Source organism: Magnolia sinica, chromosome 9, assembly GCF_029962835.1.
Source record: "Magnolia sinica isolate HGM2019 chromosome 9, MsV1, whole genome shotgun sequence".
Classification (NCBI taxonomy): Eukaryota; Viridiplantae; Streptophyta; class Magnoliopsida; order Magnoliales; family Magnoliaceae; genus Magnolia; species Magnolia sinica.
In genome coordinates, this window is record NC_080581.1 from 39,103,280 (window position 1) to 39,127,983 (window position 24,704).

Here is a 24,704-nt window from a genome sequence, read left to right on the forward strand (position 1 = left end):
GGGGCCACACCACATACAACAGTTGAGAGGGGTTATCCTTCCATTAAAAAAATTCATAATCATTTATTAGGCCCACCGAGATGTGGTTCATAATCCAGCCCATCTGTTGTGTGTACCGCTTGGATGAGGGGTCAGATCAAGTTTCAGCCGCATCCAAAACTCAGGTGGGCCCCACCAAGTAGTTTTATATGTTTTAGGCATGTCTTCACATAGTTTTAGATGGTATGGCCCACCTGAGTTCCATATATGGCTAATTCTGGGGTTGTCCCATAATCTAAAGGGGATCTATCAAATGCACGGTATTGATGTTTGACACACATTAAGGTGGGGCCTACATAGCTCGACCTCACAGGAAGTTCTCATGAGGGTGACCTTATAGTAACATTTCCATATATATATATATATATATATATATGTGTGTATATATATATATATATATATATATATATATGTATATATATATATGTATATATAATGAAACCCTCAAGGTCTAATTTCTACCTTGATTCAAAACTTTGGTAGACTATGGTAAAAAGAAATAGTTTTCTCTTTTTATATGCTTCTCTTTTTCGTCATGGCCCACCAAAGTTTAGAGGTTTCACGGGTTCTGCATCAGGTGGGTGAACAGTTCAGATTTTAGTTTCATATCACAGGGAATGAGTTTCAAAAAAGTTTAACACGATGACTTGCGAGAACCTGTATCCAGCCGAGCATTCCTTTCTCTAATATATATTAGTACTTTTTTTAAGGAAGAAGGTTTTTTCTCTTGGAAGATAACTTTTTGTGGATAAATATTTATTTATTTATTTATATTTTTACAAGCATTTTAAAAATTCAAATTTACAAAAGCGCTCTCGAAATGCGTGTTGGAATTTCCGCCTCCAATGTTGGTAGGAGAGAGATATATCACGCACCAAGTCTGTCGTTGCACGTGGTGTGCGCGCAATATTTTCTACGTGCAACAATCGCATTGGCAAAACCAGAAATTCCCAATGCCCCTGGAGCACGGAACTTTTTCACGCTATTACGTCGCGTGCTATACAAGTGATGCATGTGTCTGAAAGTCTGGAACGTCAATCAACTACTGAGGCTCTCATACAATCGGGACCTCATCCTGACCTTTGGATGGGACGAATGTTAGAGATACAAACCATTCATCAGCTACTATACAAAATACATTTGTAAATCTACCACCTTACCAAACCCATTGCTGTAAAGTTGGGTTAGAGAATTCCCAGCCTTTTTCCTACGCCACAAGTACTTCTTTCCCTCTCTATCCATTTTCCAGGCCTCCTACTTTTCTCCTCTCTCTCTCTCTCTCTCTCTCTCTCTCTCTCTCAAAATCTCAAGAGAATTCGAGTTGAAGCAGATAATATTCATTCCTCTCTTGAAGAAAAAGAGTAATTCCAGGACCAGTTCAAGCAACGAATAATACCAAACGATTTCTCACCAACAAGAAAGGAATTTCCCTTTTCCATTCCCATTACAAAAGAAGATGAGAAGAAGGAGAAGGGTGAAGAAAGCGTTGATTCTTTGCGCTCTCTGTCAGTAAATGGAGAACCCATGCATCTCCTCTTCCGTGCCGATGCTTTTCCTTCTTCTCTTCCTTTCCTTATTCATGATTCTTTTCTTTTCCAACCACCCGAGCCCAGTTTCCAGCTCTTACAGAAGGAACTTTGAATTCCTCTCGTCCAAGTTCGAATTCCAGACCCAGCTCGCACGCTCTCACGAAGTCCGAGCAGTTCTATCGGAAAACTCCACATCCAAAACGCCCACCTATGTTGTAAGGATTGCCTTCTCTATTGAATTATTATCGGTTTTCAAACTACACTTCTGTTTAGTTACTTGTAGGCTGGGGTTTTGGTAATCCCACCCAAGTACAAGCTTCTACATATAATAACATGCCATTCTTGTGGAATATCTGGGCCATCCATCTGTTAGGCCCACCAAGTAGATGTCCATGCACAAAACAAGAATGGATCGATCACCTGCAGGTGCCCGCACCACTACTCGCGGTTCTGGCTTTTCTAGCCACAAGATGTATTAAAATAATTATTTTCCATCTCTCTCCTTAATATACCTTGGGGCAAAAAAAAAAAACCTATATCACAAATAGTGAAGATTGGTTTGGATTGAAGGAAACTTGATATAATTAAGATCAATGGTTGAATGAAGCTTGATTGCCATTGGGTGCTGAATCACCAGGGCACGCGGTTTTTACCTCAAGCCAGTCTTCTTTCATTTTTAGTTTATATCACTCTATTCCATGTTTCTTCATGTTAGCTACGTTATATATGTGTGTGTGTGTGTGCGCGCGCGTGCACCAACAAATAGTAGTGCAGGCGCTTGTATGTGATTCTTTCTTGCACAAAAACAACCCTGTCCGACTCATAAAATGAAAAAGTGGATCTCTGAGGGCTGGGTAGTACACAAAGCATGGATTAGCATAACAAAATACACTACTTTGATTTTGTACTGCCCTGATTACGTGTTGCAGCATTTGGGTACAACCATATATCATTTGTTGTATTGATGGGTGAAATGTAACACCATTAATATCTTTGGTTAAGTTGCTTAATCGTTTATATTTCACTCGTATTGGTCCACCTGAAGACTCAATGATCATGAATGATGCTTCAACTAGACAGTGTAGATCATCAACACATGCACCAAATTCAATTATGTGTTGCAAAACTCATTTTTATGAAACCTTACCTAAGGACTGTTTTAATGGTCATGGCCAGCCTCTGGGAGAGATATAAAATAAGTTCATTTTAAGGTGGCCCCCCTCCCCAAAAAATAATAATAATAAAGGTTACTGCAGTGCTAAATTTGAAGATATTAAGTTGGTTAATTTCAGATGGTTGAAAAAAGAAAAAAAAAATGTTACAAAAGTTTTATGTAGCATGACCCAAAACGTCGTTCTATAATAGATGTTTGCTTTTGTTTTTCATGAATTCCATAAAATTTGGCAGAAGAAAATCGCAAAACTCAGCATAGCGGAGGAGCTGGAAGAAGGATTGGCTAGAGCTCGAGCATCGATTCGTAAAGCTGCTTCGACAGGGAACATCTCGTGGTCGTCAAACAGCGGTGAAGATGGGACCTTCAACAGCGAAATCTATCGAAATGCTGCAGCTTTTCACAGGTGAGAAATGAGAAAAATTCCTTTCTGCCTTTAAAAATAAATAAATAAATAAAAGCTAATTCTTGCTTTGCTTCTAAACCAGTGGTTAGATATGCATTGAAGAAAAGAACTTTCCATCTCACGCGTAAGCCGTACATGCGCACTCCGTGTTCTCTCGCACTTGATTGATCACAGAAGTGGTTCTTGAATATGGGTGGGCCACACTGATAAAAGCAAGACTTGCTTACTACGCACTGCCACATGTGAAAGCATAAGACTGTTCTTGCTTATTACACCTTGAGTTCCACGTGTAAAAGTGGTTTTCTCGTTTGAATCCGGATATTCTCGCTGTAAAATGGAAAAATCTGTTTGGTCTTTGATGTACAGCGGATCCCGGTTAGTTTCATGGCCAAGATAGACCAGAAAATGGTCGATCGGAGACAGAGATGATCTGATCCGGACTATTAGGATTTAAAACGAATGTATCTCGCAAACTGGAATGAGCTATCGGATATACCATATATGATTTTGGGGTACCTACTATGCCGGGTTGCTCATGCAGAATTTGCTAAATACCATTAGATCGCAGTTTAATTCTTGTTTTAATTTCATTTTTACTATTTATAGTAAGTTTTAGTTTGATTATAACTCTTCCATTGGACTTTAGGAGATGCATCCAGCATGAAAAATGCTTAGAATAATTAGGAAAACAGTGAAGCCAAATATGACACTTATTATTTTTGACCAAAAACTATGCGCACTAGTAGTAATACTTTACTATTTATGGTAAGTCGCAATTTGCAATTTCTAGGAATTTTAGTTGTAGTTTAATTTTAAAACTTCTTCCATCTCTTAGTATTCTTATTCAAAGGGGTGTAAAATTTTTTAGGATATTATTTCTATTTTCTTGTTTTTTTTTTTCCCCGGAGAGACCAAGTAAAGCTATGTGAATTAGAAGTAGTTATCGTTGAGGAACACCGTGATCACGTTAATCCCACGTGATCACGGCTGACTAGTTTTGTTGATTGGCACATCACGGGTGGTGGGGCCCACGTGGCTGCACCTATAGTCCACTCTGTCCATCTTGTTGGACCAACCATGGATGGTATAACATGCAAATATGATGCTGATCAGACCATCTTAGCCATCTGATCAGTCGACTTTTCCTTTGGATTTGGACGGTAGGCTGTCGTTGTTCTTCACCGTTGGTAGAGAGCCAGTGATTGGATAGTAAGATGGTACAATCAGAGGAAGTTTTTAGATTGTGGCCCGTCCGTTGCAATTGTAAACAAATGAACTGTCTGGATCATCCGACCATGCAATCATTCGAACACATACATGCATGACCATGCTATGATCGCTAAAGGACCCCTCCCATGATGACGGTGAGAAGACTCACCATAGCCAACTCCCTTTAGCAGATCACGAGCGTGTGGTCCAGATGGACGTCATAAGAAGTGGGCCCCAGCCAAATCCCACTATCATCTGAAAAGAATCCGGATCCCACAAGACTTTGAGAGTCTTTTGAGGATCTCACAAGACTTGAGCCCAAGCGGGACGGCATACTTAATTGATTGCTATCACAAGACTTGGAGAGACTTTCGAGAACTCACACGGCTTAGCCCAAGTGGGAAGGCATGCTTGATTGCTGTCATAGTTCACCACCATTTAAAAAAGAATCCGAATCCTCTTCTTGCTTTAAGTAGAAAAGTCTTGATGGTTGCAATTTAATTGAACCACATTATCATACACTGTATTTAATAAAGCGTGCTGACAATGTCAATAATAACATGGACCAATCATGATGCAGAAAGGCGGGATTTTCTTGCTTGTCACAATAAGAGGATCCAATTTCTTTAAAGAAAAGAATAAATAAGTAAATAATTTGAAAAGCCTATGTCAACACCAGCTCACAAAAAACCAATTTCCTCTCTGATCATGAATAAATTGCTTGTTACACAACCCAATGTGTGGAACTTCTTTGGCTCCACCATGATTTGTGTTAGATCTACACCATCCATCATTTTTTTCAGATTATCTTAGAGTATGAGCCTAAAGCTGAAGCACATCCAAATCTCAAGTAGACCATACCATAGAAAGTAGTGGAGATTGAAGGGCTAGCGTTCAAACCTTCCTAAGGTCTAGGGATGAGGTTTACTTGCCATCTAACCTTTTTATAAGGTCACACAGACTTGGATGAAAGGCAAGAGCAAATATCAGGCCCTAAAAATTTTACAACAGAACACATCTAATTCCCATTGTTTCCTATAGTGTGGCCCACTTGAGCCTTAGATCATTTTCTTTTTTGTTTCATGCCCTAAAACAATATGAAAAATTAGAGAGGGTGTGGATCTGACACATAAATCATGATTGAGCCATGGAAGTTCTACACCCAGGTTCTTCTCTCCAATTGTTCTCCACCACACAACAAGCAATGGAATGTGAAATTTACATTGGCCTCATAATGATGTATTTCTTAGATTTACATCATCTATTTTTTTTATTTTTTTTTTTTTCTGGATCATTCTAGGATATGAGCTCAAAAATAAGGTCCATTCAAAACTCAAGTAGACCACACCATAGGAATTACAATAGGAATTGTTGTCTGCTATTGAAAACATTTTAGGGCCACGAAAGGCTCTAATCAAGCTTATATATATATATATATATATATATATTTATATATTTCCTCCATCTAAGTTTTGTGTGACCTTATAAACAGGTTGGATGGCAAAGAAACCTTACCGTTGGCCTCATGAAGGTTTCAACAATGGTTCAATCAATCCTCATTGTTATCTAATGTGTGGTTCACTTAAGCTTTGGATGTACCTTATTTTTCAGCTCATGCTCTAGAATGACCTGAAAAAATAAAAATAAAAATGATGGACAATGTAGATCTAACACATAAATCATGGTGGCCCCAAGAAGTTGCACAAGTTAAAAGTTGTGTTGTGTTCAATCTATTCAAGGGAGAGAAAATCGATTTGTTTTGTGAGTTGATGTGATAGACAATGACCTACACTAACGAGAAGATATGGGAATGCAGACAATAGTCACCAATGATAGATGGTCTTTGAGAGACTTTGAAGGATCTCACAAGACCTGTGCCCAAGCTGGATGGTATACTTGATCCTGTGTACACTTTGCCATCATTTAAAAATAATAATGTTAAATATGAAAAACCCCTACCATTTTTTTAACACACACACACACACACACACACACTCACGCTAGTGGAATTTCACCCCCTATGGATACTCACACCCTTGACCGGGTGTTGAAAACTCCTAGGAGTCTACCACCCCAGCAAGAGTAAGGATCCAACCCCTACCTCTTTAGCCTAGATAAAACCACCTAAAACAATAATCTTTAGAAGTCGACATTATACATGCATGTATGTGGAAAATGGTATTATGAGGTCCACCTCATGGGAACTTTCCATGAGGTCGAGCTGTGTGGGCCCCACTGTGATGTGTGTCGAACATTAACACTGTGCATTTGATAGGTCCCCTCTAGGTTATGGAATATCCAATAAATCAGCTGTATATGGAACTCAGGTAGGCCATGACATTTAAAATCATGTGAAGACATGCCTAAAATATATAAAAACACTTGGTGTGGCCCGGTGTGGCCCAACTAAGTTTTGGATGCGGTTGAAACTTGGTCTGACCACTCATCCAAGCGGGACACACAATGGATGGGTTGGATTTGTGAATCATATCTTGGTGGGCCTAATAAATGATTATGAATGTTTAAATGGGAGGATAACCCTTCTCAACTATTGTATATGGTGTGTCCCACCCAAGTCATGAATTGACTTGAATTTTAAGCCCGTGGCCTTCCATGGAATGGTGCATCTGATTGATGGGGTAGATGTTCGACACACATCACGGTAGTGCCCACATAGCTCGACCTCATGGGAAGTTCCCATGAGGTCAACCTCGTAGTACCATTTCCACACATCCACACACACACACACACACACACACACACATCATGGTGGGCGTCACTCTCCCCACTATTTTTTGTGGTGGGGTCCTCTCGAGCTTTGGATCTGATTCATTTTTTGGATCATGCCCTATTATGATCTCTCCAAATGGATGGACGATGTAGATACAAAACATACATCATGGTGTGGCCCACATAACTTGATGATGTCACTTTATTAGGAGCCCCGTGAGATGCAGAAAATATTGCCGCGGGAGTCCTCCTTCAAGAGACTCTCTCTTCTCACGGCTGCTGAATCCCAGTTGAGAGGTGGATCTAACGGCACATATACAAGCTCTCATTTAAGCTCCGTGCAGCCTTGTGCGTAGGAGACTAACCTTATATATATATATATATATATATATATTAGTTTGACTTTATTTTACTGGCTTCTATCGGTTTACATACATGGCCATGCTTACTTTTGAAAATGAAAAACTACCCCTAGCTTGCATCCATTCATGCTGGGAAGCGAGTATTCATTGACGGGATGAAAACACTCACATGAGATTCACCCCCTACGTCAGATGGGACAATGTGTTTGGACCGGGGCCCATATATTAGGCAGATTCAAAACTTTGATTTATGCCCTAGGGAACGGATGAGATAAACAGTCCCACCCTTAAAATCATTTAAATAGGGTGTAGGGTCCACCTTGATGTGTATACGTCATCCAACCCACTCTTCTAACGCAATACACCAGGAAATGTGGGCCACACAATGCGAATTTAGATATTTAGGTATAATTTTACAGAATTCTCTATGGGGTGGCCCACCTAAGTCTTAGGTTGGACTGACGATTAGGATCCATGGTGAAAATGAGTTTTGAAGGATTGCACATGTCGCCTATTGGATTAGTCTAGCCATCCAACCAGTCTATCAAGGTCCATTTCCACAGGGAAAGTTGGATGCCACAAAATCAGGTTGATCTAGCCAAATAGTATTGGCCATGAAGGGAATTTAGAGGTTTTGGGGTGGTTTTCAATTGTGGCCCACCTCATTATCAGATAGGCCTTGTTTTGAGGCATCCATCAGTATAGTGCGGATCAGGTTAGATGGATGATATACACACAATATAGTGGCCCCACACAGTCCGTAGTTTAAAAGAATGCAAATTGGCTATTACCACCGTGCTCTCTTTCTGCCTGGATGCCATGCCATGGATTTGATTGGATAATATGCCATTATCAGATATGGAGCCAATCAAATATCTACTTGATTGAACAACTTTCGAACATCCTTTAAGTGGGCTCCATCTCTTAAAGTAACCTATTGTCCAATCAAATCCCACCACATTATGGGTAGAGGGAGTTCGAGCCAAGTGGACATGCCCAAACCCTAACTAGTCTAGAACTAGGTTGGCAAATGGATAAGCAAATTGCCCGCTACAATATCCCCAATTGCACAATTCCGTAGGGCTTACCTGATGTATGTGTTATTGATATCATCCATCTGTTTTGTTGGCTTAGTTTTGGGCATAAGATGAAAACTAAGACAAATCCAAAGTTCTAACAAATCACACCATAGGAAACAACGGGGATTAAATGATTGCCATTGAAAACTTCATAGAGGCTGGAAAAGTTTTGCACCAAGCTGATATTTGTGGTATGTGTAGCCTTATGAACATTGGTTGGATGGCAAAGAACATCACAGTAGGCATTAGGAAGGATTAAATTGTAGGCATCGTTATTCCCATTGTTTCTTTTGGTATGGTCCACTTGAGGTTTGGATTTGCCTCAGTTTTGGGCTCATGCCTTAAAATGAGCTGGCAAAATCAATGGACACCCGATAAAACACAAATATTGTAGTAGGCACCAGAGAGCCGTGCCACTAAGGATATCCATAGTGATATGTGTTATAGTAAATTTGCTTTTCAATGTGTAGGTGAATAAGCTGAGGAATAGCCTTGTAACCATATCAAAAGATGAAACAAAGGGGGCAGATTAGGTGAGACTCCGGCCTCACACAAGATGGTGCGGCCCTTACCATGGGGCTCACCTTAATGTATGTATTATGTATCCACACTATCCATCTATTTTTCCATATCATTTTACGACATGCTTCCCCCCAAAAAAAATGAAGAATATCCAAATCTCAAGTGGACCATGCTCTAGGAGACCGTGGTGATTGAACACCCTACTATTAAAAACTTATTAGGGTGCAACTTAATGTTTATGTAGTGTTTATTTGCCATCCAATCTATTGATAAGGTCACATATTCCTGGATCAAGGGACAAAACAAATATCAGCTTGGTCCAAAACTTTTATAGTCTATTAATGGCCAATCACCACTGTTTCCTATGGTATAGTCCACCTGATAACAAGATATGCTTCAATTTTTGGATAATGCCCTAAGATGAGCTAGAAAATGAATGAATAGGTGAATATATAATATACACGTCAAATTGAGTCTCTCGTGGTAAAGGCTGCACGGTCTCGAGTGAGGCCAGGGGCTCGCTTCCAAAAAGAAAAGAATTCGAATCTACTACTTACCACAAATAAAAAATTTAGGTTTACCTGCATTGTAGTGTGATCCATCCACCTCATCATTTATGTTGTCAGCACTACTATATTAAATACAGTGTGAGATGATGTGGCCTACTTAGATTGCAACAAACGTGAATTTTCCGTTTGTGCGAGCAGAAAATCTAGAAGGTAAAAGACAAAATGCCGTTTTAAGTAGGAATAGTTATTGGTTTGATTTTCTTTTATGTAAAATAACCAAATATCTGGGTGTCACATCACATCACACCACAACACAGGAGCTACATGGAGATGGAGAAGAGGTTCAAGGTGTACGTGTATGGCGAAGGGGAGCCCCCACTTGTCCACGATGGGCCATGCAAGAACATATACACTTCAGAGGGAAGGTTCATACACGAGCTAGAGCTGGGAAAGAGCGAGTATCGGACGAACGATCCACTTCGAGCGCACGTTTACTTCATGCCCTTCAGCGTGACAATGATGGTGAGCTTCTTGTACCAGCCCAACTCCCACGATTTATCTCCCCTCCACCATTTCGTCTCCGACTACGTCCACGTCATCTCTTCCAAATACCCTTACTGGAACCGAACCCAAGGCGCCGATCATTTCATGCTCTCCTGCCATGACTGGGTCAGTACTCCTTCCTTTCTTTAATCTAATGTTCCTCATGTGCTGGCGTGTGCCGGCCGGGTGTGTTTCCTCCTTGCATCCGTGTGATTTAGCCAACCGTGGCTCTGTCCAACGGTCGGTCTGCAATTTTCAAATGGCCACATTTAGACACAGGGTTTGGTTTGGGTCGACCACCATCTTGAACCCGTATTGAAACTAGGTCTAGTCGTGTTCAGGTCAGGACTGCCATATTTGAACCCATTTAAGATCAGGACAGGTTAAATCTAGCTTAATAGTAATATACACACGTGAAATGTATATTATAATTATTTTAAAAGGGAGCCAGGTTTGATGAGCCACATCCATGTAATGTTTACACACCACACGTGTATCAAAGTGGCACATGTTTGTGATTTGATCCATCCATAAGATAAGTTATCCATGTAAATGCCCTTATTTAACTTGGGTCTATTCAAACTCGGCTAGAAATTACTAAGGTCTAGAGACTTGACGGATATCCCAACTCGATTTTAACCACGGAGGCACCACCAACACTCAAATATTTAAATAAATAAATAAATAAATAAAAAGCCTTTAAGGTCATACGGTATCGCCTACTTCAACAGAAGAGTTTTTCTGGAAAAAAAAAAAATACGGTATCGCCTACTTGACTTTCGGATAGGGCTAATTTTTCTAATGCATATTTTTCAGCATGTTGAAATGGACCGAATGAATGGTTGGGATGGAAAATTCACACAATGGTGGCGCCCATCTATAATAAACCTATGGTGTGGATCCACTCTCCATTTTTCCATGTCGTATAGCCCACCTGAGTCACGGATCAGATTCATTTTGGCCATTAGGCCAAACATCACTAGCAGCATTTGATGGATAGAGCAGAGCATGGTGAAACCACGGAGCTTGTGGTATGCACCTAGTAAAACATATGTCATAGAGAATTCCAGTCCTACCAGACACGCCAAACATTATCACCTTCTTTTTCTTTTTTTTTTTCTTCTAACTGTTCACATAATTGCACCTAAAGATTGTTATGCATGTGGATGTTTTCCACAGACATACTTCACTTATAAAAGACATCCAAGCCATGCAAATGGTAGGACCCACTTAAAAGATCACTCATGAAATACAGGCTGATCCATCCATTGGATGGGCAACAACCTTATGTTGAGTTAGATCATCCTTAGAAGATACAAGTAGGAACACGTGTGTATGGGCATATTGGGTCAAATGGTGTTGTCCAACCTGGTAAGTAGACCGGCCTAATATATTTGCATTGGTGATTTTGGGACGTCGATTGCCTACAGCCATCGCTAGAGGTGATTCCTACGGCCCTAAGCTCTGTGGGCCCACCGTGACTTATCAGTTATATGCATTGTATCTATCAATTTGGCCGGCTCATTTTAGGACATGAGCCAAACATGAGACAAATACAAAGCCCACCGCAGGAATGAGTAGGATAAAGACACCCACCCATGAAATCTTCCTAGCGCCCACTGTGATGTTTTTATGCCATCCAACCCGTTTATAAGGTGGCTCCCACTTGGATGAACGGACAGCTTAAAAATCAGTATGATCCAAAACTTCTGTGGGCAGTCAGTCCCCATTGTTTTCGGAGGTGTGATCCAGTTGAGCCTTGGATCTGCTTGTGTGCCGGTTCATGCACTGAAATCAGCTGACAAAGTGGATGGATGGACAGAGTGGATATAACACATACATCACAATGGGCCCCACAGAACCTAGGGCTGCAGGCAATCTACGTCAGTGATCTTCTCAGTGGGATCTTACCCTTTGCAATTACCGATCCCTTCTCTCTTGTAAGAGGTCCTTCCCATCCGTACACTCATTGTATAGGTGGGAACGTCCATGCGAATTTAAATTGGCCACTGTGAATGGACGGCTAGGAGCTAACCTTTGTTGCATGATCTACTATTCTTACCGGTTGGAACACAAGAACTTGGCATTTTCGTTCTATAAAAAGAGAATGTTTATCTATAACCGTTTGCGCTACACATAGACAAGATGTAGACCATTCATAAAGTGCGGTCTATCACGCGTGATATTCGTGCCTTAAGAATCCACATATGGTCCGACGAGCCTGACCTTCTTACCAATTGCTTACGTGATGTAGACACGTGTAGACCAAAATGAGCAATGGTCAACAGTCAAATATAGACACGTATAGATCATGCAAGACAGTTAATTAGATCAACGTAAGTTTTGAGTACAAAGTCATGTGGAAAGATCACCAAATTGGCATTCATTAGAGATTAATGATGGATAGAAAATCAATTTGGTTGGGAAGGTCCTGATTCATTTACATGTATAAGTGGTCCCATGTTACGGTCATCTGGACCATTGATATGATATGATATGATCAACCGTGGATAAAATATTCCCAGAATGTTTCTGTAATTAGAAGATCCTAACCATCCTAATAACGATTTAGACCATAACCAATTATTTTCTGGCTTCCATTAAAGCGATAGAATAATCTAATCCTAAAGATTCTTTAAGATTCACTGGGGTCTCCTTCAGCTCAACTGTTCAAAACCCACATTGTCCGTGTGCACGTGTAGTAGCTGAGGTGCATGTGTCTACTTTATGCCATACAGACGAGTGCCATAAATTTTCTAGAGCAATTTATGCCATTGTCTCATGTTTCTTAAACATTCTCAAACTGGAACGGTAAAAAGACACTGTCAGGAGAGGTGAGCAGCCATCCACTTTTCCTGCCAACAGCTATTTCTTTCATGCCAACATGGCACAGATAGAACTTCCAATATGCTATGCAAAAGGCAAAACACACCATGAATATCACCTGATATGATAATCAGGTAAATGGCTGGGCCAAAACTTCAAAATCTATATATGGACGGCTGATGGAATGGCCATGTGTATGGGTGTAGCCCACTATATGAGTACTGATTACGAGCATAATTTTTGTAAGAAATCACCATGGTGCTGTGACCTTTTCCACAGGTGGGATATTCTACAAATGTGATAAAGTGGAAAATAATCGCAAAACCAATCTACATGTTGGAAGATATATTGAAAACGTCCAAGCAAATTATTTCAAGAAGGAAAAAAATAAAATATCTTATGTTAATTTGATAAAAGGTAACTAAAATTCTCAATAAAACGCACCCATTAATGTTACGAGGATTAGGATTGGCTACACATCATAAATGTGCCATTGGAACCAAATGTCATTGCAATGGATGGGCTACACATTAGAAACCACGAAAAAGACATTGGTGTGCTTTTTGCACCCAGTAAAACAAGGTGCAAACACTATACACTGGGTTTTAAATGATGTCAGCAGTTTCTTCATCTAAATAACGCTTGCACCCTTATTTTCACTGGGTGCAAAATGTACATGAGAGTCTTCTCCAAGAACCACATGAATCCAACTATCCTAATCTTTCCATTAAAAGGAAATTTTCAGAGAGAATATGAATGGTTACAAGGAAAATTCAATCAAACTTTCTTTGTGCTCCAAGAAAATTACATTTTCCCTAAATTGGGAGTTCACTTTATGTTAAAACGAAAATCTTCCAAAAATGTGTTTTCATAGAGGTCTTAAAAGATTTTCTGAGCCCTCCCCCAGTCTCTCTCTCTCTCTCTCTAAGAAAATGTTACTTCTCTTTTCTATTTTCCAAGCTCAAAACAGCCCCTTAAATGTCCGTATTTCTCTCAAACAGGTCTTAAGAGATCATCACTGGTTTTCCCTTACAATGCTAACGTGTGCATAAAGTATCCTTCCACATAGTATAAGACTTTTTTTTGTTCCCTTGTAATAACTAAACACTATTTTGTCCCTGCCTTGTTAGTAGAGCTAGCAGAGATAGTGTAATGTGTGAGTGATCGATCTAATGTCTTACTGTAGCTGTCTTACCTTGTAAACCTCTTTAAAAAATAATAATAATAATTAATAAACACTAGTTTTAGGCCAAGTAACTTGCAATTTTTTATCTCATCCTTCAAATCCGTACAAGGAAGACCAGATTTCCTGCAACACGGGACCCATGGTGTTAAGGGTAAATATACTAATTGGTATAGAATTTTTTTGTTGTTGTTAATTTTCACTATTATTTCACCTTTATGACGCTTTTTCATTAGCACATGTCATGGGTGAATAGAGTATGCTCGGCCACCTATTGCATTCAATTTACATCCAATAAGGACATTTATTGCCCAATACATTCCATGTGGCAGGTGACAATGTGGATATCGATGGTACATCTCATGGGGTCATCTCAGAGAATTAGACATGGTTAAAAACCACCCAAAGCCCAATAGGCCATCCTAGTCGTATAAACAAGGTCCTTTAAATAGGGCGTAGAGATAGAGAAAAGTGTAGTCAACACTCAATTGGATATGCTAATGTTTTACACCACAAGGAAAGGTTAATATCCAAGTATGATCTTCAAGATCTTGAGGCCGGCTACATTAACGATCTGGATCCACCACGCCACTTGGCGAATGCCATGCATTCTGTTGAAAGACTAACTTACAGCTGATTTCTGATGTTTCAGCTAACCTGTGATGTGAGTCACGCATGCTAAGGCAATTAGCCAATCACTATTTATTCAGAATTAAGCATGCTCTAATGCTAAGACTTCAGCTATCAGGAACTCAAATCTATATACTTGGCGTGCATGCACTAGATCTGGACCATTAATCCGTTGTATCTTACCATTGTTGGGCCATATGCCAAAATCACATCGTTTTGGAGGTATTTCTCCCACTGAACGTGGGCCGATGGTTAGATATTTATTCGTCAAGAGTCCTCCAATTCCACTTCTTACGATTACCCAAATGGTATGATTTTTACGCTACACCGTAGGACCCAGCAGATTACTGGTCTGGATCTTGTACACGTGTACTCTTTAGGGTTTTAGTTGATCTACAATGGTTGTTGCACGTAAATTAGCCGGCAGATTCTCTATGAGTCCTTGCACATAATAATCTTATTCTATAAGGATTTCATGTGGGGCCCACTGTGGAATTTTATGCATTGAAGCTGTCCATTAGGCGGGCCTCAAAGATCAGCCAGATCCAACCATCATGTGGGCCTCCACTTGAATTGGACTGTTTTGGGGTGGTTGCCCATTGTTTTCTATGATGTGGCATGGGCCTGATTTGATTTTTTAAGCATTTCTTGTCCTGTATGGATGGATATATATATATATATATATATATATAGATATATATATATATATATATATATATATATATATATATATATATATATATATATATAACACAGTGGGGCCTACACAGTAAAATAAATAAATAAATAAACTGTATTAATTAGGTGAATAACCTTTACACGCACGCCAACAAAGTGCATATTACTTACGTGACAGAATATGTCCCATGCATGTAACAGGGTCCGCACACCTCACGAGCCAACCCACTTCTCTACAAGAACTCCATTCGGGTCCTCTGTAACGCCAACACCTCAGAAGGCTTCAACCCGCGGAAGGACGTTAGCCTACCCGAAATCAACCTCCGCACAGGTGCCCTCTCCCCTCAGCTCATCTCTTCCCCACCTGACGAAGCCCCGAGGCCCCACCTCGCCTTCTTCGCTGGGGGTGTTCATGGCCCTATCCGGCCGCTCCTACTTCAACACTGGGAAGCTAAAGATAACGATCTCCGTGTGTTCCAGTACCTCCCGAAAGGTCTTGACTACTACTCGTTCATGCTCAGCTCCAAGTTCTGTCTCTGCCCAAGTGGCTACGAAGTTGCAAGCCCTAGAGTCGTTGAGGCCATCTACGCCGAGTGTGTCCCTGTCATCATATCTGACCACTACGTGTTACCCTTCAGCGATGTTCTCGAGTGGGAGAAATTCTCCGTCCAGGTATCTGTTTCTGACATCCCGAAATTGAAGGAAGTACTGCAGAGAGTTTCGGAAGATGAATATAAGAGATTGAAGGAGGGTGTGAGAGCTGTGAGGAGGCATTTCGTGCTAAACCAGCCGCCCAAACGGTTCGATGTATTTCACATGATCTTGCACTCTATATGGCTTAGGAGGCTGAATATACGGCTGGGATGACTAGAACAAAAGACATACGAAGAGGAAGAATAGTAGGGATTTTGGTGCGGATGAAAATATAAATTATTATTTTTTTGGCAAAAGAGAGCTATCCTCTTAATCAGTTCTGTTTTTTCACTTTCTTAGGTTCTTTGTAGAAGAAAGAAATATGAAGTATTTATATGTATTTCATCAGCGGATGTAACCAAATCATTTTGTGGTATAATACGAAAGAATCGCACCGATAGGATGATCTAATCTATCCTTGATTTGGTCTATGTATAGAGAGAGAGGAATGCTCACCTGCCCAACTTCTTACTTGCGCACCCGTGCGCACTTTTGCACACGTGTTATAGGCATAGAATCTGAACGGTGATGCCACACCCCTTGAAACTCTATGGGCCTAATTTTCAGCCTTCATTTCGATTGGACCTCTAACTCGCAGGGATGCCATTAAAGAATCCAGGCCATTTATCCTTCTACGACTTCCCCTCTGGAAGTATTGATCAGCATGAGACAAATGGTGATCTTACAATGGAGGCCCCTGCATCCTATGCAACAAGCCTTTGCTTCTTTGAAAATGACGCCGCCACAAGCCCCAAAGGAGAGTTTTTCTGAAAGGGAGAGTAACACCTCCCTATAGCACTTTTGTTGATACAAACCCAAGCGCAAGGCTGTGATATAGTAATAACTTGGACACAAGGGAGGACGTGTAGAGGTAGAGTACCAACTTCCTCCATGATAACTATGAGCCCACAGATCTTCTCTGGACTCCTCATGGAGACTTCTCGAATCCATAAGGAAAAAGCAAGGAAAATAAAAAATAAATTTTATAAAATTCGTAATTTGATTGATGAATGAATAAACGATTTTAAACCCCTTTAAATAGGAATACTAGGTCATGGAAGAAGTTTCACAATTAAACTACTACTAAAACTCCTAGAAATAGTGACTTACTATAAATAGTAAACTTACTATTTATAGATGGTCATGATTCCTACTAGTGCGCATGTATTTCGTCCAAAATAGTAATTGTCCTATTTGGCCGAACCATGATGTTCCCCTAACTATTCTAAGCATTTTTCATGTTGGGCGCAACTCCTAAAGCCCAACAAATGAAGAGTTATAGTCAAGTTAAAACTTATTATAAATGGTAAAAATGAAATTAAAATAGGAATTCGATCGTCGATCTAATGGTATTTTGCAAATTTGGAGTGCGCAACCCGACATAGTAGGGTTGGTGGCTAAAGCTGCTCGTCCTACCCCAAAATCATATATAGAACATCGGATAACTCATTCCAGTTTGTGAGATGTGTCCATTTTATGTTCTGACGGTCCAGATCACCTCCGTCTCCGATCAGGCCTTTTTTAGTCCATCTTGGCCATGAAATTATCCGCGACTCGCTCTACATCAATCCCCTCTACTTTAAAAGAACTCGTCCTGCTTCGGTTCATGATACTCGGTCAGGTCCGCGACATTGAAAGCACGTGAGATCTCCATATCATCCAGAAGATCAACAATGTGCGTATTATCATTGATCTTTTGGAGGATCTGTACCGGTCCAATCTTCTTGTTCTTAAATTTTTTGTATGTCTTGGTCGAAAATCTCTCATTACGTAGATGGACCATAACTTTGTTGCCCACCTCGAACACCTTTCGTCGCCGATGCTTGTCGGCTTACTCCTTGTACTTGTCATTTGAGGCGTTAACTTAGCTTCGACATCCGCATGAATGCCCATGATCCTGTTTACAATATGTTCTGTTGCAACACTTATGCCTGGGAGATGGGATAAAATGGACCAAGTTAAGTGTGTGATGAGACACTCGACCGTAAATGACCTGGAATGGGGACTTCCTTATCGAGCGGTTCATCATGTTGTTAAATGCAAACTTCGCTTGAGACAAGATTAAATCCCACTGCTTCGGCTTTTCTCCTGAAATACATCAAAGGTGGTTCCTCAACATGCGGTTCATAACTTCAATTTGCCCATCGGTCTGTAGGTGGTAGGCATTGCTGAATTGAAGTTGTGTACCAAACCGGTTTCACAAAGTTCACTTGAAGTGACGAATGAACTTCATATCGCAGTCAGAAGTGATAGTCTTGAGGACCCTGTGTAGTCACACGACCTCTTTGAAGAATAAATTCGCCACGTGCGTCGTGTCGAGGGTCTTCTTGTATGGGATGAAGTGCACCATCTTCGAAAAACGATCTACCACCATGAATACTAAATTTATTTCACGTTGTGTTCATGGGAGACCCAACATGAAGTCCATCGATAGGTCCTCCCAAGGGCCATCAGGTATAGGTAACGGTGTGTAAAGGCTCGTATTCTGAGAATGCCCCTTGGAGACCTGACAAACATAATAGCGCTACATGCTCTTCCCACATCACGTAATTACTATGGCCAGTAGTACCATTATTCAATAATAGTTTGTATCTTGTCCCATCCAAAGTGTCTACTAACTTGAGGCGCTCGAATCCAACAACCTCATTGCTCATAGTGACTAACAAAGTTGCAAGGTGACTCAGTGCATCAGCCACTTTGTTCTGCTGCCCAAACTTATGTTTCAGTATAAACGTGAATTTCTGTAAAAATAAAATCTACCTAGCATGCACACGATTCACGTTAGCTTGGCTATTAATGAATTTGAGAGCTTGATGGCCTATGTAAATAATGAACTCCCTTTAAATCAAGTAATGTCACCAATGTTGCAATGCCTGAACCACTACATATAATTCGAGCTCATATGTCCACCACTTTTGCATCTATTGCTAAGTTTTTCACTATAAAAGGCTATCGGCCACTCTTCTTGAGACAAGACTCTCCAAATCCCGACATAGGAAGCATTACATTCAACTTTGAATAGTTTTTCGAAGTTGGGGAGTACAAGAACCAGGGTTGTGGACAACATGTGTTTAATTTTAACAAAGATTCTGTTGGCTTCGTCAGTCCACTGAAATTGTTCATTCTTCATGTAGTTTGTAATTAGAGATACAATGGTACTCAAATTCTTCATAAAGCGATAATAGAATGTCGTCAATTCGTGAAAACTTTGTATCTCATAGATGTTTGTTAGGATCGACCATTCTTTGATGGTTTTCACATTTTCCTCATCCACTCGAATGCCTGTGGATGTCACGATAAAGCTCAAAAATAATAGACTATTGGTCAAAAGATGCATTAAAAAAAAGAATTGAGATACGACTTGCTTTAAGTGAGCACTTGAAGTTCACGCCTGAGGTTCTTCATATGGCTTGCTTCGTCCTGACTATATATCAAGATGTCATCGAAGTAAACCACGACAAACCGCCAATGAATAGCTTTAGAACTTGGTTCATTAACCTCATGAATATATTAAGCGCGTTTGAAAGACAGAAGGACGTGACCATCCATTTATACAACCATTCATTGGTCTTAAAGGACGTCTTCCACTCATCACTCAACCGTATTCAAATCTGATGGTAGTCGCTCATTAGATTCAATCTCTCACCATTATTCATCACTTTATATTAGATTTAGATTTCATCTTAGGCTAGTCCTATTTCTAGTTAGTTTCAGGTAATGCATAGGTATCAGTCCCTTGGGATTCGACCTAGGTCTTACCAAGTTTATTACTATATCACAACCCTGCACTTGGGGAGTGAACAAGTTTTTGGTGCCATTGCCGGGGACTGACGGCTACGATTTTCTGAAATTAATTAGTTTTAGAATTAGTTTAATATTGGGATTTTTCTAACTATAGGTCTAGGTTTTTCTGATTTCTAGAAACTAACCTGTTTTTCTTGTTTTGTAGGATCCTGACATGAGTTTCTAAATTGGTAATTCCTTCCTAAATTCCTCTACTTTTTCTACTTTTAAAATTAGGGTTTGAATTTTAGAAATTTTCTAATTCTAGTACTTTCCTATTTGTAGGAAATAGTTTATTTTTAGAAACTTTCCTCTTCTGTTTTGGAAACTAGGTTATTTATTTCCCTTTTTAGAAATTAACTTTCTATTTATGTCTTTTAGTAACTTTCTAATTCTAACTCTTTTAGAATCTAATTTTGTTTCCTAATTTTCTACTCATAGAATTTTTGTTTAGAAACTAACTTTCCTATTGTGTAGGCCTTTAAGATAGAAATTTCTAATTCGGTAAGTTCTTTCTCTCTACTTTCTATTTTTCAGTTCTCTTTTAGTAATTTACTTTTTAGTTTAGGATCTTCTTCTTTTAGAAACTATTTTACTTCTATCTTTCTTTTTTAAAGATTTTCTACTTCTAGACCTTCTCTTTAGAAACTGACTTGTTTGTTTTCTTTTGCAGGTCTTTAACTTAGGGACTTCAATATTGTAATTTCTTTCCAACTCTCTCTTTCTTTCTAGATTTTCTTTTCCTTTCTTAGGATTAGGTTTTGAATTTGATTGAGGGCTACGAGTGTTTCATGCCCAAGTGGGCCTGTGACAACACTCGACGTCTCTTGACTGAATGAGGATTGGTTGAGGGGTTGACTATCCATTGCAGGACTAGACACCACTCGAAATCCCCTAGGTTAATTGAAGTTATGGCTGAAAACCAACCTCCTCTACTTCCACTCAGGGTGGAGGATACCCAAGATGAGAATGAGGTGCATCAGGCACCCCCGCCTCATACTTTACGAGATTATCTACAACCGGCGGGAGTGAGTACGCCCTCATGCATGATTTTCCTTGAAAACACAGGACAAATGGACATCAAGCCAGGAGTTATCCAACTCCTTCCCAAATTCCATGGACTTGAATCAGAAAGTCCATATTTACATTTGAAAGAGTTCGATGTGATTATAGCTACATTATGTTTTCCTAATGTATCTGATGATATAATCAGGCTGAAACTCTTTCCTTTTTCCTTAAAAGAGAAGGCTAAGACGTGGTTACATTCACTGCGTCCTAGATCCATTGGCACATGGAACGACATGCAGAGAGAATTCATAAAAAATTTCTTCCCACACATAAAACGATTACCCTCAGAAAAGCAATCATGAACTTTGCCCAAAAGGAAGATGAAACATTCTTCCAATGTTGGGAAAGGTTTAAAGATTTGGTCAGTTCATGCCCACAACACGGATTTGAAACGTGGCGCATTACAAATTTTTTCTACGATGGACTGACATCTTCCATGCCCCAAATGGTCGAGACAATGTGTAATAGAGAGTTCATTAATAAAGATGTCGACGAGGTATGGGACTACTTCGACAGTCTGGCTGAAAAAACACAATCTTGGGACTATTACCCAAAATCAAACACCACGTCTAGACCAACTCAATCTAAGGAGAAAGGCGGAATGTATCTCCTGAAAGAAGAAGATAATCTCAATTATAAAGTGAATAATCTCATAAGAAAATTTGAGGCCATGGAAGGAAAGAAGGATAAGGTCAATGAAATTGTTTGCGGCATCTGTGATTGCAACATTCACACAACTGAAAACTGTCCTACAATACCTGCCTTTCGAGGAGTGTTGAATGAACAAGCCAATGCTGTAAACAACTATCAAAGACCTTTTACTGAACCTAACTCCAATACGTACAATCCTGGTTGGAAAAATCATCCAAACTTTAGTTGGAGGAATGGACAAATGGCTACCCCTCAAGGTTTCTTCAATCAAAATCCAAATCAAGCGAAACCTCAAGAGGAACCGGTTCAAAATTCCATACAAGAGCTGGCTCAGGCAATGCGGAGATTTACAGATTTTATGCAAAAGATAGATTCTCGTATGACGGTTATAAAAATCTAGATGCTTCCTGCACAACCTCTCCCCAATCCTAAACCGCAGTACGAGATTAGTGATCCCAGTTCTTCTAATCAGATGGGGCACGCTAAATCCATCACCACTCTTAGGAGTGGAAAGATCATTGATAAAACTCTTCTGGTTTGGCCCAAAAAGCCTCAAGAACTAGAAGAGGACAACAATGATGGATCTAGTGATGTCTCACAAAAATTAGAACCGGAACTTCTAGAGAAGTTAGTTGCTCCGTTCCCCTAACGGTTGGTTGCACCAAAATGTCTTTCTAACTCTCAGGATATTCTGGAGGTGTTGAAACAAGTGAAAGTTAACATTCCTCTACTTGATGTCGTGAAACAGATTCCTTCATATGTCAAATTTCTGAAAGACTTATGCACGACCAAAAGACGGCAAAGTATTCAAAAGAAAATCTTCTTGACTGAGAAAGTGAGTGCCATCTTGAAGCAAGACGTGCCGCAAAAATTCAAGGATCCCGGTAGCCCAACCATATCATGTGTAATCGGGAACCATCGAATTGATCATGCACTTCTTGACTTAGGAGCGAGCGTAAATCTGATTCCCTACTCGGTATACAAACAGTTAGATTTGGGTGAGATAAAACCCACCCTGACCACACTACAACTTGCTGATCGCTCTGTTCGTGTACCAAGAGGGATAATTGAGGATGTGTTAGTCCAGGTCGATAGATTTTACTACCCTGTAGATTTTATCATCCTGGACACCGAACCCATCAATAACATGAGCACTCAGATTCCCGTCATTCTTGGTCGCCCATTCCTTGCCACGTCAAATGCAATTATCAATTGCAGGAATGGTGTCATGACTATGTCTTTTGAAAATTTGACATTGGAGTCAAACATTTTTTTCAATAACGGCAGCAACTCAGAGGATGATGACGATTTCGATGACATTAACATGATTGACTCTTTCATGAAAGATACGACACCTCTGACCTTATCCTCCGACCATCTAGAGACGTGCCTGGCCCACTCCCATGATTTTGATGATGACATGATTAGGGAGACGTGCGCCTTGCTCGATACTGCACCGGTACCTGAAGTTAACCGGTGGAGGCCACAATTTGAAGAATTGCCACAAACCGATGTAGTGCCTCTACCGTCTAACTTCAAGCTGCCGAAGCTTGACTTAAAACCTTTGCCCTCTGATTTGAAATATGCCTATTTAGGTCAAGATGAGACATACCCGGTGGTGATCTCTGCCCACCTGAAGAAAGAATAGGAGAGTATGCTCATATCTACTCTCATTGAGCATAAAGGAGCCCTGGGATGGGCGATAGCGGACCTCAAGGGAATCGATCCCTCGATTTGTACTCACTGCATATACCTTGAGGATAATGCAAAAATCACTCGGCAACCACAACGTAAACTAAATCCAAACATGAAGGAAGTGGTTAAGGCCGATGTTCTTAAACTATTGGACGTGGGTATCATATACCCTTTATCTGATAGTCAGTGGGTGAGTCCAACTCAATTGGTCCCTAAGAAGTCTGGAATCACCATCGTAGCCAATGCTAATAATGAACTCGTGCCAACTAGAGTCACTACTGGTTGGAGAATGTGCATTGACTACAGGAAGTTGAATACCGTCACGTGGAAAGACCACTTTCCTTTACCATTCATTGATCAGATCTTGGAAAGGTTAGCTGGTCATTCCTATTACTGTTTCCTTGACGGGTATTCGGGCTACAACCAGATAAAGATAGCCTTTGAAGACCAGGAAAAGACCACATTTACATGTCCCTACGACACCTTTGCCTACCGAAGGATGTCATTCAGACTATGTAATGCCCCTGTCACCTTTCAGCGATGTATGCTTAGTATCTTTTCTGATATGGTGGGGCAATATCTAAAGGTCTTCATGGACGATTTCTCTATTTACGGTCCATCTTTCAGCAAGTGCTTGGAAAGTCTTAAATGCGTGCTGAAAAGATGTGAAGAAAAGAACTTGGTACTTAATTGGGAGAAGTGTCATTTCATGGTTCAGAAGGAAATTGTCCTTGGACATATCATCTCGTCCAAGGGAATCGAGGTAGATAAGGCAAAAATCGATCATATCTCTAACCTACCTCCACCCAAGAACATAAGAGACGTGCGATCCTTCTTAGGACACGCAGGATTTTACAGGCGATTCATAAAGGACTTTAGTATCCTCTCTCGTCCTTTATGTAATCTTCTTCAAAAGGATGCTCCGTACGAGTGGACTGAGTAATGCCAGGAAGCTTTCACCAAGCTTAATGGCACATTAACCACTGCACCTATCATACAGCCACCCGACTGGAGCCTTCCTTTTGAGCTTATGTGCGACGCTTCTGATTATGCTCTTGGAGCGGTTCTAGGCTAGAGAAAAGATAAGAGACCCTACGTCATCCATTACGCGAGTAGGACTTTAAATCCGGCCCAAGTGAACTACTCAACTACGGAAAAAGAACTCTTAGCTATAGTGTTCTCCTTGGACAAATTTAAGTCCTACCTGATCGGATCCAAGATCATTATCTATACAGATCATGTGGCACTGAAGTATCTTCTTTCTAAGAATGATTCTAAGCCCCGCCTGATACAATGGATCATTCTACTCCAAGAATTTGATTTGAAAATTAAAGATAAAAAGGGAGTAGAAAACGTTGTGGCCGATCACCTTTCTCGCCTTAATACCTCTGATTCCCT

General features: G+C 40.2%; 1 protein-coding gene and 1 non-coding gene across 2 annotated transcripts; one reads left to right on the forward strand and one right to left on the reverse strand.

Annotated features, from left to right (window-relative positions):
• Positions 1 to 1,367: 1,367 nt before the first annotated feature.
• Positions 1,368 to 16,514, forward strand: LOC131255381 (probable glycosyltransferase At5g25310). The gene is made up of 4 exons (XM_058256077.1): positions 1,368 to 1,783; positions 2,976 to 3,145; positions 9,874 to 10,225; positions 15,618 to 16,514. The coding sequence occupies exons 1-4, from the start codon at positions 1,553 to 1,555 to the stop codon at positions 16,281 to 16,283; spliced, it is 1,419 nt and encodes a 472-aa protein (XP_058112060.1). The 5' UTR covers positions 1,368 to 1,552; the 3' UTR covers positions 16,284 to 16,514.
• A 4,726-nt stretch (positions 16,515 to 21,240) lies between these two features.
• Positions 21,241 to 21,347, reverse strand: LOC131257072 (small nucleolar RNA R71). Its single transcript, XR_009177092.1, has one exon. It is a non-coding gene; the product is annotated as a small nucleolar RNA R71 (small nucleolar RNA).
• Between the last annotated feature and the right edge of the window lie 3,357 nt (positions 21,348 to 24,704).

Excerpts from the sequence above, each read along its gene's own strand:
- LOC131255381 (XM_058256077.1), top strand. The coding sequence starts at position 1,553 with ATGGAGAACCCATGCATCTCCTCTTCCGTGCCGATGCTTTTCCTTCTT. Across the intron at positions 3,146-9,873 it reads AATGCTGCAGCTTTTCACAG|GAGCTACATGGAGATGGAGA; the intron begins GTGAGAAATGAG and ends ACCACAACACAG. Across the intron at positions 10,226-15,617 it reads TGCTCTCCTGCCATGACTGG|GGTCCGCACACCTCACGAGC; the intron begins GTCAGTACTCCT and ends TGCATGTAACAG.